General features: G+C 37.0%; 1 protein-coding gene and 1 non-coding gene across 2 annotated transcripts in view; one reads left to right on the forward strand and one right to left on the reverse strand.

Moving 5' to 3' along the window:
* The first annotated feature begins 584 nt into the window (after positions 1-584).
* The window catches only part of CNBD1 (cyclic nucleotide binding domain containing 1), a 210926-nt gene continuing 190938 nt past the window's right edge, over positions 585-20572 (forward strand). The window contains exons 1-2 of the mRNA XM_010952168.1: positions 585-672; positions 15942-16008. Of these exons, the coding sequence (XP_010950470.1) occupies positions 585-672; positions 15942-16008 (155 nt within the window). The remainder of the gene's footprint in view (positions 673-15941; positions 16009-20572) is intronic.
* On the reverse strand, positions 2864-2936 carry TRNAT-GGU (transfer RNA threonine (anticodon GGU)). Its single transcript has one exon. It is a non-coding gene; the product is annotated as a tRNA-Thr (tRNA).

Below are 20572 nucleotides of genomic sequence, written 5' to 3' on the forward strand. Positions count from 1 at the left end.
GGCCATTGGAATGAGCCTTAATTGTTGTGGAGCAGCAAAAAAATAACAAACCCTATAGCATGCCCTAGCAGAATATGGTTAAGTATAAGCAGGGGTGAGTTTATTGGTGTCTGATAATTAGAAGGTATGTTTTCACCCTATGTGCGTAGCCTTGGAGAGCAGTACAAACATCCTGTTGCCACTGCTACAGAAAGGGTCTTGGATACCCAACGAAAACACTTAGTAACCAGAAGGCTCTGGCCAGTGGGAGCCCAATGGGATGGAGTCTTCCTTTATCTAACATAGACTCACATGTGCAATTATTCTGCTCTGTCTGTGGATTACAGTTTCCCTCTTCAGTCCTACTGCTCACTGCCGCTCACAAAGCCTCCTTCATAAAGTCCACTGGACAAGGATACAGTTCTTCTTGGTCTAGGTTTCGCCCTCAGAATGCTGTATCCGTGGAAGAAATGTGAACACAAAGATTCCGCAGCACTCCACCTATCAGGGAGCACCCTGAGGGTTCTGCTTTGTGACGCCTCACGGAAAAGAGCGGTCATTTGCCTCGCAAGTAGCCTCTGGGCAGCTGCCTTGGAGCCATCAAGATGCCTAAGTCTCCTCTTCCAGAAGCCATTTTATCTCGCATGGTAGCTATAAGCAATCTGCCTCCCCCTCCACCTCGCAGCATCCCAAGTGAGTGGGCAGCACACGGAGGGTCTGCATTGTTTCCAATGGTACTGACTCCAGATACAAGAAACGGGGCATTTAAGGGTTGGTAGGGACCCCAGGAATTCTTTTTTTTTTTTTTTTAGTACAGTCAATTTACAATGTTGTGTCAGTTTCTAGTGTAGGGCACAATGTTTCAGTCATACATATACATATATATATTCCTTTTCATATTCTTTTTCATTATAAGTTACTATAAGATACTGAATATAGTTCCCTGTGCTACACAGCATAAACATGCTGTTTATGTATCTTATATATAGTAGTTAGTGTCTGCAGATCTCAGACTAGGATCCTGGGAGTCTTACTGATGGTAGAGTGGAAGGGGAAAAACAGAGATGCTCTAGTACTGCTTTGTCCTCCTGAAGCCATTTCCCTTCTCTGGGTCTCCAGGATTTTACTTAGTAAAATGAGGATCTTTATAAACTCTCAGAGCTTCAGATAACAAATACTTTTAGAGAGGAGAGAAGTCAAGGGCTTAGAGAGGTCACCCAGTTCACCAGTGATCAGGCCCCTTGTTTGTGGTGGGACTTCTGGTGCCTACCGAGAGTTACTTTTACTGCCCTTTGTGAGATATTTAATACATTTTCACCAGGAGGATTTGTATGTAAAATTTTCAAGGAAACAAAAAAGATGATTCCTATTATTTTTGCTCTGAAATTCATTCCCTTTTAATTTTGCCATCTCTGATTTATAATATTTTAGGAATTATAAATATAGAGTTAAATATTTAGAAGTTTATACAATTTACATTTTCTTATTTTATATCATCAAGCTAAAGCCAGAACACTTTTCTAAAGACTTCTTGTCACAGCCATCAGATTCATAGATTATTTGATCACCAATATACCGACTAATAGTATGCAATAGTCCTAGAGATAATTGAGATTGTAAAAGTCGTTAAGGTAACAGTGGTAATAATTATGATCCAGTCAACTTCAACGAAGCATTTATTATTTTAGCATTTATTGGGTAGATCTGTGGATTTTGAAAAGCTAACCCATCTATTCTTTTACCTTCCTGTGAGAGTTGACTCTTTTAAATATGTATATTTTAAAATTAATCATAGTCTCCAGGGAAAAATTTGCCACAGCTGACAACTGATACCCTTTGAAGGGGTATACTTATGTCCTGAACAGTGTTAGACAAAGTCATTATGTTAAATTAAATGAATCCCTACCTATGTTACTTTTATATGCTTTCATTATTATTGTAAAAAACCTCTTGTGTGTAGTCAATATTATATTTCAATGCAAGTTGAAATAAGTATTAAATCTAATTTTGCCCAAAACCACAGTTTCTACTGTATAGAAAAAAAAGTCCCCTTAAGACAGTTTCTGTTTTTAGCAGCCTAGGAAGTGCAGTAGTTGGGAGTTAAAAGATCAAATTAATTTAGAATCAGTGGGATGACATGTGTGCTGCCCTCTGTAGTGCCTCCCAAGGACACTTCACTTGTGCGAAGTGATTAAAAGATGAAAAATCAGCGGCAATTTAGATCTCAGAACTGAATAGAGCATAATGGAAAGCAGGGCAGCTCTCTCGGTTTTCCCTTCAGAGGTTCCTGCTTGATGTTCTGTGTGTGACTTCTCTTTGGAGACGTGTCCTGCTTGCTCAGTAGCTGTGTCTCTGTGCTAAGTCTAGCAAGTGGACCATTTCCTTTCGCAAACTCTGATTGTCACTGCTGAAACATGATCTCATGGAAGCCTACGTGAGGGTACTTTCAATCCATCAGATGACTGAGCCTGAATTATAAAGGAGATAGAAATGAGAGTCATTCAAAATGCAATGGGAATAAATAGGAAGATTCCGTTAAGGACCTTAAAGATAATCTAGCCATTTTTATACATTCTTGTTTATTTTGGATGAGGTTAGCTAGGCTACATTTAGTGAGTCATGTCTACCTTCTCCATAAATTTTGTATGTGAATAACGTTTACTGAGGGCTTTCTATAAGTAGTTATGTTGTTATATATTTGGCATGTTATAGTTTTATTCCATTTATTTCTCACAAGAACCTGTGAGCTCTGTGGTGGGCGGAATGATGGTCCCCAACGATGTCCACGTCCCCTGAACCTGGGAATATGCTATGCTACTGGTCAAGTGTAATTAAGGTTGAAGGTGGAATTTTTTAGAAATTATTTTTATTTTTTTCTCCTTAATGGAGGCACTGGGGTTTGAACCCAGGACGTCGTGCACACCAAGCATGTGCTCTACCACTGAGCTATACCTTCCACCCCCGGAAGTTGGAATGAAGGCTGCTAATCAGCTGATCTTGAGTTGGGAGAGTGTTCTGGATTATCTAGTGGACCCTCCATAATCGTAAGCATCCTTAGAAGTGGAGGAGGGAGGCATGGGGGTTGGATGCAGGGTGAGAAAGGCTTGACTGGTCATCTCTGGCTTTGAAGATGGAAGGGAGACCTAAGCCAAGGAATTTGGGCAGTCCCGAGAAGCTGGAAAAGGTAATGAAATGTATTCTCCCCTAGAGCGTCCAGAAAGAATGCAGCCCTGGTGATGACTTAATTTTAGCCTGAGACCTGTTTCAGACTTCTGACTTCCAGATCTGTCACATACTAAATTTGTGTAGTTTTTGTGTGTGTGTGTGTGTTTTCTTTCTTTTTTTTTTTTTTTTTTAACATTTTTATTGATTTATAATCATTTTACAATGTTGTGTCAAATTCCAGTTTAGAGCACAATTTTTCAGTTATACATGAACATATATATATTCATTGTCACATTTTTTTCTCTGTGAGCTACCATAAAATCTTGTGTATATTTCCCTGTGCTATACAGTATAATCTTGTTTATCTATTCTACAATTTTGAAATCCCGTCTATCCCTCCCCACCCTCTGCCCCCTTGGCAACTGCAAGTTTGTATTCTATGTCTATGAGTCTGTTTCTGTTTTGTATTTATGCTTTGTTTGTTTTTGTTTTTGTTTTTTTTTTAGATTCCACATATGAGCAGCCTCATATGGTATTTTTCTTTCTCTTTCTGGCTTACTTCACTTAGAATGACATTCTCCAGGAGCATCCATGTTGCTGCAAATGGCGTTATGTTGTCGGTTTTTATGGCTGAGTAGTATTCCATTGTATAAATATAGCACTTCTTCTTTATCCAGTCATCCGTTGATGGACATTTAGGCTGTTTCCATGTCTTGGCTATTGTAAATAATGCTGCTATGAACATTGGGGTGCAGCTGTCATCCTGAAGTAGGGTTCCTTCTGGATATGTGCCCAGCACCGGGATTCCTGGGTCATACGCTAAGTCTATTCCTAGTCTTTTGAGGAATCTCCATACTGTTTTCCACAGTGGCTGCACCAAACTGCATCCCCACCAGCAGTGTAGGAGGGTTCCCTTTTCTCCACAGCCTCTCCAGCATTTGTCATTTGTGGATTTTTGTATGATGGCCATTCTGACTGGTGTGAGGTGATACCTCATTGTAGTTCTGATTTGTGTTTCTCTGATAATTAGTGATATTGAACATTTTTTCATGTGCCTATTGATCATTTGTATGTCTTCCTTGGAGAATTGCTTGTTTAAGTCTTTTGTCCATTTTTGGATTGGGTTGTTTGGTTGTTTCTTATTAAGTCGTATGAGCTGCTTATAAATTCTGGAGATCAAGCCTTTGTTGCTTTCATTTGCAAAAATTTTCTCCCATTCCGTAGGTTGTCTTTTTGTTTTACTTATGTTTTCCTTTGCTGTGCAGAAGCTTGTAATTTTCGTTAGGTCCTATTGGTTTATTTCTCGCTTTTATTTCTATTGCTTGAGTAGACTGTTCTAGGAGAACAGTTTTGAGATGTATGTCAGATAATGTTTTGCCTATATTTTCTTCAAGGAGGTTTATTGTATCTTGTCTTATGTTTAAGTCTTTGATCCATTTTGAGTTGATTTTTGTGTATGGTGTAAGGGAGTGTTCTAGCTTCATTGCTTTACATGCTGCTGTCCAGTTTTCCTAACACCATTTGCTGAAGAGACTGTCTTTATTCCATTGTATATTCTTGCCTCCTTTGTCGAAGATTAGTTGACCAAAAGTTTGTGGGTTCATTTCTGGGCTCTCTATTCTGTTCCATTGGCCCATATGTCTGTTTTTGTACCAATACCATGCTGTCTTGATGACTGTAGCTCTATAGTATTGTCTAAAGTCTGGGAGAGTTATTCCTCCAGCCTCTTTCTTTCTCTTCAGTAATGCTTTGGCAATTCTAGGTCTTTGATGGTTCCATATAAATTTTATTATGATTTGTTCTAGTTGTGTGAAATATGTCCTGGGTAATTTGATAGGGATTGCATTCAATCTGTAGATTGCGTTGGGCAATGTGACCATTTTAACAATGTTGATTCTTCCAATCCAGGAGCATGGGATATCTTTCCATTTTTTAAAGTCTTCTTTGATTTCCTTCATCGATGGTTTATAGTTTTTTGTGTATAATTCACTCACCTCCTTGGTTAGATTTATTCCTAGGTATTCTATTACTTTAGGTGCTATTTTAAAGGGGATTTTTTTCTTTACTTTCTTTTTCTGTTGATTCATCATTAGTGTAAATAAATGCAACTGATTTTTGAACGTTAATCTTGTAACCTGCTACCTTGCTGAATTCTTCAATCAGCTCTAGTAGTTTTTGTGTGGACCTTTTAGGGTTTTCTATATATAGTAACATGTCATTGGCATATAGTGACACTATTACTTCTTCTTTTCCAATGTGGATCCCTTTTATTTTTCTCTCTTGCCTGATTGCTGTGGCTAGGACTTCCCAGGCTATGTTGAATAGGAGTGGTGATAGTGGGCATCCTTGTCTTGTCCCAGATTTTAGTGGGAAGCTTTTGAGTTTTTCACCATTGAATACTATGCTGGCTGTAGGTTTGTAATATGTAGCTTTTATGATGTTGAGATATGTTCCCTCTATACCCACTTTGGTGAGAGTTTTTATCATAAATGGGTGTTGAATTTTATCAAATGCTTTTTCTGCATCTATTGAGATGATCATGTGGTTTTTGTCCTTTCTCTTGTTGATGTGATGTATTACATTGATTGATTTGTGTATGATGAACCACCCTTGTGTCCCTGGGATGAATCCCACTTGGTCATGATGTATAATCTTTTTTATGTGTTGTTGGATTCTATTTGCTAATATTTTGGTGAGGATTTTGGCATCTATTTTCATCAGTGATATTGGCCTATAATTCTCTTTTTTTGGTAGTGTCTTTGTCTGGTTTTGGTATCAGGGTGATGGTGGCTTCATAGAATGAGTTTGGGAGTATTCCTTCCTTTTCAATCATCTGGAAGAGTTTGAGAAGGACTGGTATGAGTTCTTCTTTGTATGTTTAGTAGAATTCCCCAGTGAAGCCGTGTGGTCCTGGACTTTTATTTGTAGGGAGGTTTTTTATTGCTATTTCAATTTCATTCCTAGTGGTCGGTTTGTTCAAGTGATCAGTTTCTTCTTGATTCAGTCTTGGTGGACAGTATGCTTTCAGAAACTTGTCCATCTCCTCTAGGTTATCCAGTTTGGTTCCATATAGTTTTTCATAATATTCTCGTATGATATTCTGTATTTCTATTTTATTTGTTGTAATTTCTCCATTTTCCTTTCTTATTTAGCTAATTTGTGCTCTTTCTTTTTTCTTTGTGAGTTTGGCCAGAGGTTTGTCGATTTTATTTTTCAAAAAAACCAGATTTTGGTTTGATTGATTTTTTTCTATGGTTTTCTTTTTTTTTTTTAAATCTCTATTTTATTTATTTCCTCCCTGATCTTTATAATTTCCTTCCTTCTGCTACCTTTTGGGGTTTTTTGTTCTTCTTTTTCTAGTTTTTTTATTTGGTGGGTTAAATTGTTTATTTGAGTTTGTTCTTCTTTTTTGAGGAAGGCCTGTATCACTATAAACTTCCCTCTTAGCACTGCCTTTCCTGTGTCCCATAAATTTTGTGTGGTTGTGCTTTCATTTTCATTTGTCTCAGGTATTTTTTAATTTCAGCTTTGATTTCCTCATTGACCCACTGGTTTTTTAAGAACATATTGTTTAATCTCCATGCTTTCCTTTTTTTCTCCTTTGTTTCTCTGTTGTTGATTTCTTGTTTCATGGCATTGTGGTCAGTAAAGATGGTTGAGATAATTTCTATCTTCTTTAAAGTGTTGAGGTTTCTTTTGTGCCCAAGTAAATGATCAATTCTAGAAAATGTTCCATGTGCACTTGAAAGAATGTATATCCTATTTTTGGGGGTGTAATGCTCTGAAAATATCCACCAAATCTAATTTTTCTATTGTATTATTTAGTTTCTCTGTTGCCTTATTTATTTTCTGTCTGGAAGATCTGTCTAGTGATGTTAATGCAGTATTAAAATCTCCAATTATGAATGTATTCCCATCAATATCCCCCTTTATCTCTGTTAGTAATTGTTCTATGTACTTAGGTGCTCCTATATTGGGTGCATATATATTAACGAGTGTAATATCCTCATCTTGTATCACTCCTTTAATCATAAATTTGTGTAGTTTTAAGCCAGTCAGTTGGTGGTAATTTGTTATAGCAGCAACCGGAAACTCACACACGGTCTGACTTACAGTTAGGGATAGTGAGGCTTAGGTTCCATACGAAAGTTCACATAGTTGCCAAGTGGTAGAGACTCTTAATAGTATCGTCTATGCGATGAATTTACTCATAAAAATAACAGCAAAGTCAGCGGCACTCTGGTTTCCTCCTGACCCATGACCCTGAAATTCCCTGCACGTTTTACCAGTTAAATGATGGTTGTGCATTTCTTGCATTTTGCTATTTTAGCTACTTAGACACTCTTGATTTAAGGCAGAGAACATATCACACATCTTCAAACACCCTTCCAGTGCTGTCTCTTTAACTCTGAAATTCAGACTCACAAATTCTCCAAGTGGTTAAACTTCTTGGAGTCACGTACATATTTTTCCCTTTGAAACTTTCAAGTTTTCTCCTTCTCCAGTCTCTTTGACTTGTGTCTCAGGATTCTTCATAGCACGCTAACGCTAGGAGAGAGATGATTGTTCTCAAAAGCAAAAAAAAAAAAAAAAAAAAAAAGTCGTGCCACATTTTTATTCTGGATGAGAATTGTTTTAAAACCTGACAGTTAGCAATGCTTGCAGGAGTTTCACCACCTACGTGAAACTGCATCTGGCTTCGGTACACACATGACCTGTTTGTTATTAGAAGCTGATTTCCTGAAGAGATAAAAGGAAGAAAAATGTCTTAATTTTTTTTTTTTTTGAGACTGGAAGCTGTCCTTTAGCATTTGTCTGGAGGAAGCCCCTTTTACATTTATGATTAGGAGTGTTAACTAGCTAGCTACCTTTGTTTGGGTCAATAAGCTATACCTTTACTTTATTCATGCTTATTAAGTTTAGCCTTCTGAGAAAGGACAATTTCAAAAATGTGCTTTTCGCCTTGACCACTGGTTTATCTAGCAGAAAGAATTTTTGTGCTTGACAAAAGGTTTTTGTGTTTTTGTTTTCCCAATAACAAAAGGCTTTCGGGGTCACAAGATATTTGTAGTTATATTTTGTTTGTTCCAACATATAAGAATGTAGAACAACAGCAAAAAAAAAACGTTGAAGAGAAAACTAGAGACACTTCAAGGCATTTAGAAACATGATGGTACTCCTAAGTGCATGTTTTCCTTTGCTCTCTCTCTCTCTCTCTTTTTTTTTTCTTCCATTTTATGGCATATATTTACAGAAAACCTTAAAAAAAAAATGGTGTCATCATTCCTAACACTTCAAGGGCATTTCCTGTAATTGGAGTGTTCTCAGTTCTTCGGCAGCTAAAGATGAAAGGAATTTCAAGATACATATTTGTCTGGAAAGGTAAATATTGCTCCATTTAAAAATTTTACACCATTCAAACCCTAGGAGTGCAAGTAAGAAGAAGGGGAGGTTGGCAGTGGAGAAGCGGACTATGTAATGTGTAAAGAAAGCAAGGTTGAGAAACAGAGCTGAAAGAGATGAGGATGAATATTCCAAGAAAGAACAGAAGATGGAAAATGTGGTTGAATGCTTGTGTATGTCTCAGTGTTTGTATAATGAATAATGGTCCCAATGGAAAATACCATCAGATAATTTAGGAAAAGAAATATTGAAAAATTATTTTCTCAACTTTATTCTTCAGTGTAAAGTCACTTTTTTTCTTTTCTGTTTTTAATCCCAAAGGAGAAAAGGTGGATATTTTATTGAAAAAGTAGTGTTTCTATTTTTTTCTTACTACTGTTACAACCATCTCAGTGGACCTTCAGTCAGAAAATCTTGAAGGGCCTTTAGAAGTTAAATTATGGCAACTTAAACTTGAGCTTGCTTAATCATGACTGGGGTGTTCAGGCCGGAAACCCTAAATTGCAATGCATTGCAAATCAGGTCTCCTGACTAGAGGTCACACGAGGTCACCCCTTGGTCTCAGTCTGTCTCAGAAGTACTTCCTGCATCAGTCCCCCGTTATCAGTACTTCAGCCATCAGGAGCGTCCATCACCTCGGACTGGGCTGATCTCTGGTCTTCCTTCCAACATATATTATGAAGCAGATTTCCTTTCTGATGCAATGATTAAAAAGGGAATTTGATCATATTAACTCTGCTTAAAAGTCGTCGGGGTCTTACTCTCCTCCAAACATTAGATTACAATCTGTTTCCCTCAATCTAGCATTTAAACTTTTCACAGTTTGGCTAAAATCTGTTTCACATCCCAGTCTTTACACTTCTATTAATAGAACGCTCCCCTACAGCTAAAATGCGTGGATGGATGTTTTTAAAACCCATCTGCAATACTGCTCAGGGGGACAAAAGGAATTCCTAGGTCCACCTAAGTAAATAATCCGACTGCCATATTTGGCACCTGTGCTCAGAAGGACATAGGACAGAATTCCCGTCTTCCAGAAGGACAGCATCAGGAATTTCCCTTTTGTGGAAGCAGTTCTCACGACAGCCTAGCCAGCAGCCCACAGAGTCCTCTTTGGCCCCTCAGGTGGAGTTCAGGTTCAAGGCAAACAGAGTCACAAAGAGCAGGTGGAAAAATAGCCCTGGCTTAAAAGCATCATTCCTGGCAGGAGCCAACATCTCCTGTGAAAATTCCATAGGCACCGTTTCCTGCATGGAACCTCTCACTGACAAGGGTCGTGTGCTGAGGGAAGCCCAATTCAGTGGCTCTCCATCAGATCATCCCTAGTTTCTCCTGGTCCTGATGCAACTCACCAATCAGGGATCATTGTTCTCTAAGCAGTGTTGCCTAGCAACTAGCTGACAAGCTCTCTCTGGTCTCCAGGGAATGGAGCTGGAGAGTTCTCATGCTGACAGATAGTTACTCCTTGAGGGACACCATCACACTCCTCACCATACTCTCTCGCCTTAGCTCGTGTTTCCTCTTGGGGTTCCCTCCTTTCTTGCTCTGTTTATTTCTACCTTCCCAGTTCTTCAAAGACTCAATGACTTTATGCTCCGCAAAGACTCTCCTGTCCTCTGCAGTTTAAAGTAATTTTTCCATTATCTCTGAAGTCCTTCAGCACTTTTCCTACACCCTTTCTATTCTTATCACCTTTAACTCACATTAGATATTCCATTTACTTGTGCCTTAGGGTTATGGTTCTGATTAGATGAGTATCTGGAGACAAGTGATCATCATTCACATGTCTTTGTTTCTCCAGAGCCTAACATTCAGGTGGTTAGTAAATGGACAGAAGAATGAGAACAAATCTCACAGTTTTTTTTTTTTGCATTTTGGTGACTGGTTCTGTTATAAAAATTATTACATAAATAACGTATGCCTTAGGCACAAGAGAATATTGAAGATTTGATTTTTTCCTCCCAACCCACACTCCTAATCCTCAGAAGAGACGATCATATTTTTTTCATGAAATTTTCTATGTATATTCTTGTATGTACAGATACTCATTTTAGTGGCTATATTATATTTCACTGTTTGAATACACCAGAATGCTACCAATGGATGTTTAAGTTACGGTGTCTCTTCTTCAAGTCCATACTTCTGTATTCTGCTTTATGAGTTTGGGGCAAACGAGTTTTTCCCAGGCAGCCAGCTGGCTTCCTACTAGGATTTTCTAATAGCAGGTTTTAGAGAAGGCTGGAAGGCAAGGAAAAGTTAAGGAAAGTGTTTATTGTTTTGAATTCAATTCTGGTTTGAGTCTCCTTGTGAGTGTCTCTCCAGCAGCAGCAGCAATTAATTCCATTTGCAGTTTCCCCAACATTCCCAGAAATAGCCCCGTTGCACCCCCCAAAAAAATCCTATGCTAGCTGCCTGTGCCTTGTCCTTAGCGGTGTGAGTTTCAGCTTTTATAAGCCATTGCTCCAAGCTTCTAAGTTTTACCAATTAAACCTCTTTCCTTTGTTTCAACAGCAAAAATAGTGGTGGTAAATGCTCCCTGCATGATGTTAGGTGTTCCCCTTTTGTCTCTTCAGTCCTCTAATTCCTAACAGTTCTTTGTGTCAGTTTTGTTTCCATTAAAATTACTGGTGTGGTTTCTGTTTCCTGGCTACTAGATCCTAACTAACATGCTGGAAATTTTTTTCTACTTTGTTTTGCTGTTAAAAATCAAATAAATATCCTGTACATACCTTTTTCCAGTTGGTAAGTAAGTGTATCAATAAAACTACTGGGCTGAATGATGCGTGCTTTTAAAATTTTGACAATTACTGACAAGTTGTCTTCCAAAGAGGTTGTACTAATTTCTAGTCCTACTATAAGTATATATAAACTTTTTTTCACAAAGTTTATACTAATATCATGTATTGTAAAACAAATGTTATGCCAGTAAATTAGTTGAAAACAGTTTTGATCAATCTTTAAGTTTGCTTTTCTTAGAGTGAGATTTAGAATCTTTTCATATGTTTGTGACCATTTGTATTTATAGCCCTTGTCCATTCACTGAGGTTTATTTTTCCTTTTATTTGAAAGAACTCTTTGTTTATAAAAGAAATTAGCCCTTTGGCATGAACTTTACATTTTTCTCAGTTTGCATTTTTCTTTTGTCTTTGTGACTTTTGTGTCCTACAAAGGTTTTCGAATGGTTGTGTAGTTTTTGTCCTTTGTCACCAGTTCTTGCTTAGAATGTCATTCTCCATACCAAGAATTAAACATAATTCCTCCATGCTTTCTTTTAGTATCGTTTTATTTTTCAATATTAAGCTTGTTAAATAGTTGGTGCATCTGGAATTTATTTTGAATACATTTACTTTGAATAGTGATGTAAGATTACAACTTAATATTTTTCCAAGTGACCAACCAACTGTTCTAATGCCATTTGTTAAGTAATTCTCATTTTCCTACTAATTTAAAATGACAGTTTTTGTGATTTTTTTGACTATGTAAATGTGTATCCTAAATTTTTGTATGTATTCTAAATCTATTTCTGGAATATATCATTTACTTTTTACACTTATCTCTTGTTTTCTATGCATTTGTGTTGAACTGTTGTAATTTTTGAAGCATTGTATTTCAATATCTGGTGAGAGTCACCTTTACTGATTACTCTTTTTAAAAAGACATCTGCTGGCTATTCTCTCATTTTTATTTTTCCATGTGAAATTTTGAACTATTTGGGCTTTTTCAACAAATAAATATTTTGATGTTTTAATTGGAAAAATGTGCTAAATTTAAAATTAATTTGTGGAGAATTGACATCTTTATGACATGGAATCTTCCTACTCAGGAACTGGTCTCTTTTTTCAAACTTTCTACTTCCAAGTTACACAAGTGTCCTTTTATGACACTCAGTAAAATGTATTCCTGAGCATTTTGTCTTTTTCCCTTGCTATTATGAATACCTTTTTTTTTCTCATATTTTCTAATGATAAAAGTCATCATATGAGAAATATATGGAATTTTAAAAAGTAAAGTTAAAAATTTTGAAACCATCGTATTACAGAATGTAAAATGTAAAGACTTTTTTTTTAAAGAATTTTGAAATTTTTTTGACACTCCATCATTCTTAAATATTTTAGTATGTGTTTCTTAAAAACAAGGACATTCGCTTACGACATAATCACAATACACTCATCAAAATCAGGATCTTAACAGAGATAAATTACTGTCATCTAATCCTGAGACCCCTTTCAAACTTAGCCACTTGTTCTGATAATGTTAAGTAGAAGGATTCGATTTAAAATCTCATGTTGTATTTCACTGTCTTGTCTCTTTGGTCTCCTTTAGTCTGGAACAGTTTCTAAGCCTTCCGTGCCTTTCATGACCTTGATGCTGGGAGATTACAAACCAGTTATTTAGTGAAATATGCTTCAGTTTGGTTTGTCTGATGTTTCTTTACGATTAGATGCAAGCTAGAGATCTTTGGCAGAAATGTCATAGAAGTGATTCTGTGTTCTTCCATTTTATCAAGTGGCACATAATTTCACTTTAATCATTTGATTAAGGTGGTGCACGGAGAGCTTCTCTGCTGCAAATTTGCTCTTACGGTTCTTAAGGGGAACTTTTGTATTTAATAAGTATTTTGTAAAAAAGCATTTTGAAGGTATGTAAATATTCCATTTCTCATTAAATATGTAATCAATCCATCAATATAAATTTATGATTTCCTACTTTATTCAAAGAGTTTTAATGACTTACTATCATTATATATTTTCATGCCCCAATTGTTTAATTGTTCACAGTCTGGCCACTGGGAGCAGCTTCAAGATGGTTTAAGCATTTCCTTGCTTTCTGGAGCAATAAGATTTTTCAGGCTTATCTTGCACTTTTCCCGATCTGAACCCTGGGACCAGCCATTTTCCCAAAGAGCCCTAGTTCATTTTAAGGAATTGTATTTTAAAATCAGGATCTGGGCGCAGTGTGTGTTCATTGATGTTAGAATGTCAGAGCTCTCAGTGGACAGATCTATGGAATAACATTTTACATTTATGTTTGTTCGCTCATCAGTTTATATCTATTGAAAACCTCAGGTTTACAACAGTTTGTCCGAGTCCAGTGCAACTACAGGGCTCATTCTGGACTTCTCTCTTTCTTTATTGTAACTCTCTTTTTTTTCACGTGAGAAATCTTGCTCCTACCTGCTGTAATACCTTTGATCGGTTCCCCTGTATGTAGCCGATCTCTCATGCTACTGGCCCTTTAATCCCACTACGGTCCCTCGCTGGGCACTGGCATGTCCCCTCCTCCTCCTCCCTCACACCATTGCTCCCCTCACCCGTCTTGGGCTCTGATTCTCTGCACGGGCCCACCCCGCACAGGGATGCCCACCACACCTGGGGCTTGTCCATGGCCACACCCCACCTCTCACCCAATACCTATGGCTGACATGGATGTCTGCCTTCCTCCCCGATCCGGGTGCTTTTAGGACTCATTTATTCAGAGAAGGGGACAAGCAATTGAATAGTAAGTTACTTTCATAATCAACTGCTTCAGTCAATACCCTAATGGATTTCCAGTCTATGAAATTCTGTTTTCTACTTACATAATTATAATATTATCTTTTATTCTCTCTTTTCCCTCATTTTTATAAAGTGTGTATTTTTTTTTATTATTATTTTTTGAGTAGGGGAGGTCAATAGGTTTCTTTCTTTCTTTCTTTCTTTCTTTCTTTCTTTCTTTCTTTCTTTCTTTCTTTCTTTCTTTCTTTCTTTCTTTCTTTCTTTCTTTCTTTCTTTCTATGGAGGAACCGGGGATCAAACCCAGGACCTCACACATGCTCAGCAGGCTCTCTATCACTGAGCTACACCCTCCCCACATAACTTATGTATTTCTTTTACAAATTGTGTTGTTAGTTACTTCCAGAAGTGTGTAACCCTAGGGGTACTTGTATCATGTTCCTGAATTTATGCCATTGCTTCTAGGGTTTTAACATTACACCTGAGGTCTTTTGGTTTGGTATAGTCATCAAGTTAAGAAAATAAGCTTTTTTTTCTACTTAAATTATTTAAAACAATATTGAATACTTTTTGTATAATATTTGTCCTCTATCTTCCCACCACAATAACCTGACTCAAAAAAATGTGATATGTGCGGGGTCCTTGTTCAGCTTTACATTACAGGTATATGATGGGTTTGGGGTTCCTCTTAATCTGTCCTAGTTTCAAGAACACCCCTTTCCAGGTAAGATTTCATTGGCTGTGTCCTTCAGGGCTATACCACCTTCCGCTGGAGAAGTCTGCTTATTTCCTCAAACAAGAGAAGTAAGTGCATCCAGGCCTCTTTTAAGTTTATTGAAATCACACCATTTGGCTGATATTCTTCAGAATGAGTGGTAAAGAAATATGCTAAATCCTCAGTTTTAACAAAGATTAAAAACATTTCTTCTTTTTATACTTTGTTACTTAGTGGGCTCTTTGCCCTGGTAAACAGGTTTTTACTGCCAAAAATGACAACCAGATCTTCAGTCTCACATAGAAGGGAGGTAAAGTCATTAAAGTGTAATACCTTCCATGGATCAGAGAGTGTCTGGCTTGTTTGCTGTCTGTCCGTTTGTTTTTATAAGTTTTTGGTGAATATTCTTTACCATCATCTTTAAACACAACTTTATATTGTTTATATTCACTTTATATTCACTTTCCTGCCTTCATTATTTTTTCCTTGATTTATTTTCCTGGCATACAACTGACCCTTGCCTGACATATTAGAGCCATGTTCTTATTTATTCATTATAATTTAACAGACAATATTTATTTAAATTCAAGCACTGTGATGAGTTCTAGTGTTTCACGTATGAATAGGAAATGGCTCCTACCCTCAGGGGATAATGATAAAGTGAAAGAAACATTAGGTATAAATGAAAAATTCATAAAGAAGGATAATGCTTGCTTCAGTGCAACTATTTTTAGGTTTTAATGCGACAACTTTTTTAAGGGAAGAGAAGTTAAATGTCACAGATAGGTTAACTTCTGAGGCGGATCTAAATGGATAGATCCTTTTTTTTTTCCTTTAAGTTGAGAAAGAACCAAAGAGAATAATATCTTGAAAGGACAAGATACATTCACAGAGGAGTCAGAAACTTCATCATTGAAAGATGGGGGGCAAGGAATTAAATAAACAAACAAATATGCCAGACCAGATCTGACATCAATTAAAACCATTACATTCTTCTCTGGTTTCAATCACCCTACTCAATTCTGCTTGTGTATCGAACAAAAACTGTTAATAGCTTACTTCCATAGTCACTGAATTCTTTTACTATGATGAATGTTTGCAATTAAACTCTATTTACAAACTTTGCCAATAAGATTAGAGAAAATTATTCACATTTTTAATTGATTTTTTTTTTTTTAATTTCGCAGGCTTGAAAATGTCTAAGCTTATTGACTACGGGCAGTTGAATGCATTATGTCACAGGAGAGGACTGCAGTTCAGGTACGTTATTGTGCACTTCTTTTCCTGTCATTCAAATGTCTACGAATATGTTTGTTTCATGGGTAAAGTACAGGAATAAACCATTGTTGACTCTCAGAGGTGCCGGATTCACCTCACAGGGAAAAACATTTGAAAACCTGGAGGTTATTTCTCCACACTGAAGGGGCAGAGGTATATGTCATATTTTAAGGAAACAATTTAGTGGGAAGCAAACTTAACTCATCCTTAGTACTGTCTAGTACTCAAAAAGCAGTCACAAGGGGGAAAAGCTTTAAATGGTTGAAAACACAAATCTTGAGTGAAATAGTACTTGAGCAGTCCATAGGAGATGCCTAGTTGAAATATACTGGAGCCAAAGAACGGAGGAACATCATGGTTCAAGGCTCAGGATTCCTAAGATATGTGACACTTGAAGGTATAATTTTAAAAAATCTGTTTTCTTGCCAAAGTCTTTTCCCAAGTTGGGTTTTTGAAATTCTGAAACTGGTTTCTTCTCCAGCCATCAGTGTCCATCTGTCCTCGGGACCTTGCCTCATCTTCAGACACATCCTCTTAAACACTTCAAATGATTTCTATATTTTCGTTGATTTTTCCCTCCATTCCTTCTTCCTCAGAGGAAGGGAGGGAGATATGCTTAAAAAACATTCCTTAGATTTCTCCAAAGAATACTTTTTTCCTTTGCACTCCTGCCTCCTCACTCCCAGCACCCTCTGGCACAGGACAAAGCATGAGGTGTATGCACTCTGGAGTTGGGTCACCTGCTTTGAATCCTGACTCAGCCATTTCCAAGCTATGAGGTCTTGGACTGGTTACTTAATTTCTTTTTGGCTCAGTTTTCTCATTTGTACATCCATTTCAAAGACTTATAAGGACAATTAAATGAACTAATATATGTAAACAGTGTCTGACACATAGGAAGAACTTCCTTAAACAGTTTATTATTATTCAGAAAAGCTCACCCAAGTTTTTAGCTATTGAACTTATTCGCTGGTCCCTTTTCCAACGCATAAGAAGCTAGTTAAGTCTTTTGCAGCAGAACACCTTCTTTCTAGCTGGGACATTTTTTTTTTAAATGTATTTCTAGATCCCCCACCCTACCCCCTGCTTTGGGGAAATCATAAGAGAGATGAAGTCACCTAGATCTGGGTATGGCAAAGAATCCATTCTGCATAGATTTTCTCAGCCTTCATCTTCCTGGTTTGAAAAATTCTTCCCAGGCAGTGTTTCCTCATCAGACAATCATTTGGTCCAGGCTCAGTCTGGCTGTCCTGCTTGAATTCCCTCTATTAAGTCTCACATTTGCTCTGCCTTCTCTGAGACACTAACTCCCCTGAATTTTTTGGCTGCTTTCTTCTGAGGCAGTGGCACACACCAGGGAGCTGGAAGGGGCCACATTTCAGGGGAAATGTGCATAGGTTTTGGGTCATTATTTTAGACAAAAAATAATAAGATTGCAAATACAAAATTAGATGTAAAAATGAGTACTTATTTAGAATGAGAAAATAAAATTATGGCAAATTAATGAGGGCTTGGTAATTCAGGCTCTTTTCCTGCCCTGAGATTTCTTTAGGCAATCAATCAGAAATGCACACACAGACATTGTTTAAGTCTTTCACCATTACAAAGCTTTCAGTTGATTTCAACAAATCAGGAAGAGATTTAAGGAAAATATGCTCCTCCATATTTATTCTTTATGTATTCCATGTTAAAAGTGGCCAATAAAATATACTGTTCATCTATAATAAATATAGAAATGCTGAGAATTAAATGACTCAAGGGTTGACATTTTTTTGGTACATGAAGCCTACCAAGAGTCTTAGCTTTGAAGCTAAAACACACACACACACACACACACACACACACACACACACATACACTAATGACCTGGAAGGAGGAAGAACTATTCAAAGAAGATGTACATGTTACCAAGGGTCTTAGTTTGCATACTAATACATGTATATGTATATATACGTATATATGTATATGCACATATACATATATGCACATCTTCTTTGGAGTGTTGTTCCTTGTCCCAGGTCTTTCCTTTGGCCAAGGGTAGGAAGATGGAGGGGAGGCTGCTACTCTCTAGCGTTTCCCATATGCCTCTACCACAGGCTCAAACCCAGCTGTTAAATCTGCTCCTGTCCCTTCTCTGGGCACATGTGAGCCCTTCTCACTAAGTCAAGCCCCACTGTTGTGCTGGCTGCTGCCCGTATGAATGTGGTCTCAGTCAGCTGGCATCTGTCTGATGTTTCTTCTATCAGAGTAAGTACAGTAGATTGACATATTATTCTGTTTTTTTTTTTTTTTTGTAATCACAAATCAAAGACAAACTGAATAACACAGGATAAATGATGTCACTTTGGATTCCTAAATTCTTGGATCTATGACTTTTCATCTCTAGCAGGCTACACATTCCATGAGGGCAGGGGATTTGTTCTGTCTTACTACTTTCGATCCCTAGATATTCAGTGTAGAGTTCAATGTTTTGAGCTGAATTATATTCTGATGTTCAATAGAAATAAATATCTACTTACTGCTTTAACAAGCATTATGGGTTTTCTACTTGTGTTGGCTGTGGGGATAGATATATATGTATAATGCAATTTAAAAGATTTTATTTTCTAGATAGCTAATAATTTTTAAACATACTTTTTAAAACAAAGAGTAGCTTCTGTTGGTTTGACATTTCAATTTTCTTCCTGGGCTGTATGCTTTAGAGATAAACTTAAATACGCTTTGAAGACTTTTTGTTTGTTTGTCAAAGTACTCTGTGACTTGATCAGCCAGCTCTTATGTTCTAAAATTCAATTTACTTAGTAAAAAACCGTAATATGGTTTAAAAGGAAATTTATGTTCTCCTAAGTTTTAGATAGAAAAAAAAATGAGTCTACGTCTTTACAACTGCTTTTTTCCTATCTGGCCAAGTACTTTTTTGTAACTTCATAGAAAACCTTTAAACATGTCTAAATGTGGAAATATAAAAGGCAAATACAGTTATGATGCAAATGCATTTGTCTGTTTGTATGAAAATTCTGCTTGTTAAGCAATTAGATCTGTGACTGGGATATAGCAAAAGCTCAACATTTATTAGTGATTAATATTACAAATATGTCACCACTTATACTCAAGTGCAGATGTAGTTATGTAGATTCTGTATTTTTATATTTTCGGAGACTAAAACTCACAAACAGGTTTTGGCCCAAAGTTTATTTCTAAGCTGACTATCTAGCATCCAGCATTTTCCCATAGACACAACACTGCAGAATTAGAGGACTGAGGAAGAGAAAGTTGACCTAGAAATCACCTAATGGGAACTCCTTAACTGACAGATGATTAAATGTGCCCAATTTTGCCAAAATGTATCTTCAAATTATATACTTTTATGATAAAAAATTTAAATAGCATTGTTTAAATGATAGTAATGAATTAAAAAAAATTGAGTAATTTTTTTTCCTCATTGTTTCAGGTTAAGGTAAAGTACATCAAATTATGAGTATTAGAGGTTGATACAGACAGTTATGATGGCTTTCAGGAGGCTTCTGGACAAAGTTAAGATTTTTCAAGTCTATTGATAATGGCTAGCTCTTTGTTGTAATTATTTTTATTTCAAAATATATTATCTTTTTTTTTTCTTAATGAGGGTGTTTGGCTAGTTCTGCTGTCTTATCAGACATGGATTTCTTTTACAAAAAATTGAAGATATGAAGAAATAGGTGATTTTTATTTTAAGGAAAATAAAGTTTAGAAGATGAAGGGGGGACAAGAAGAGCTTTAAAAAGATGGTTTATGTACACATAAAAGAAATTAACCGAACTGTGATCCCACCAGCATCACTTGGTCTGGAATAAAGTCAATTTTTATTTTGAACAGTCTCCATCGGTGGCTACCAGTTGGCACTGTCAATCCAGAACTGCTTTGTCTTCTGTGGTGCCAGAAAATGTGGGCAGAGACTGACGGAATCTTGCTTTTATTTGATAGTTGTGAACAAGTTGGATGCTTGTGATTCAAGGTGTGCACATTAATGTTATTTTACCTGAAGTTCATGCTTCTGTATCGAGTTGTCTAGACCAGCATTCTCTGCCTGAGGCAGTGCCTCCCCTTGGGAAGGGGGCATTGGGAAGCACACATTTGTGGGCTCACAGTGACTGGGAAGTAACACTTACACTAAGTGGGTGGGGGTGGGCATTGTAAACAGTTAACACTGTGCAGTAAAGTCCTGTACGCTGCTCCATCCAGAAAACCAATAGCCCTCTCTGCTATTGTGATTCATAGTAAGAAATAAATATTTGGTCTTGGTCCCCATTTCTGGCAGTGTTCCTAGAACCCTTGGAATTTTCTAAGTGATGAGAGTGATAAAGATGCCTTTGTTACGTTAATGAGGTGCCTTTGGACCCCACCCAAGCATCCAAGTTTCCAGGAGGACCTACTGTGTGACCCTCTTGAACTCTGGGTCAAAAATTTAACCAATCATGCTTATGTAATGAAGCCTCTGTCAAAACTCAGAAGGACAGGGTTCGAGGAGCTTCTGGGCTGGTGAACATGTGAGGATGCTGAG

The sequence above is a fragment of the Camelus bactrianus genome, chromosome 29 (genome assembly GCF_048773025.1).
Source record: "Camelus bactrianus isolate YW-2024 breed Bactrian camel chromosome 29, ASM4877302v1, whole genome shotgun sequence".
NCBI lineage: Eukaryota > Metazoa > Chordata > Mammalia > Artiodactyla > Camelidae > Camelus > Camelus bactrianus.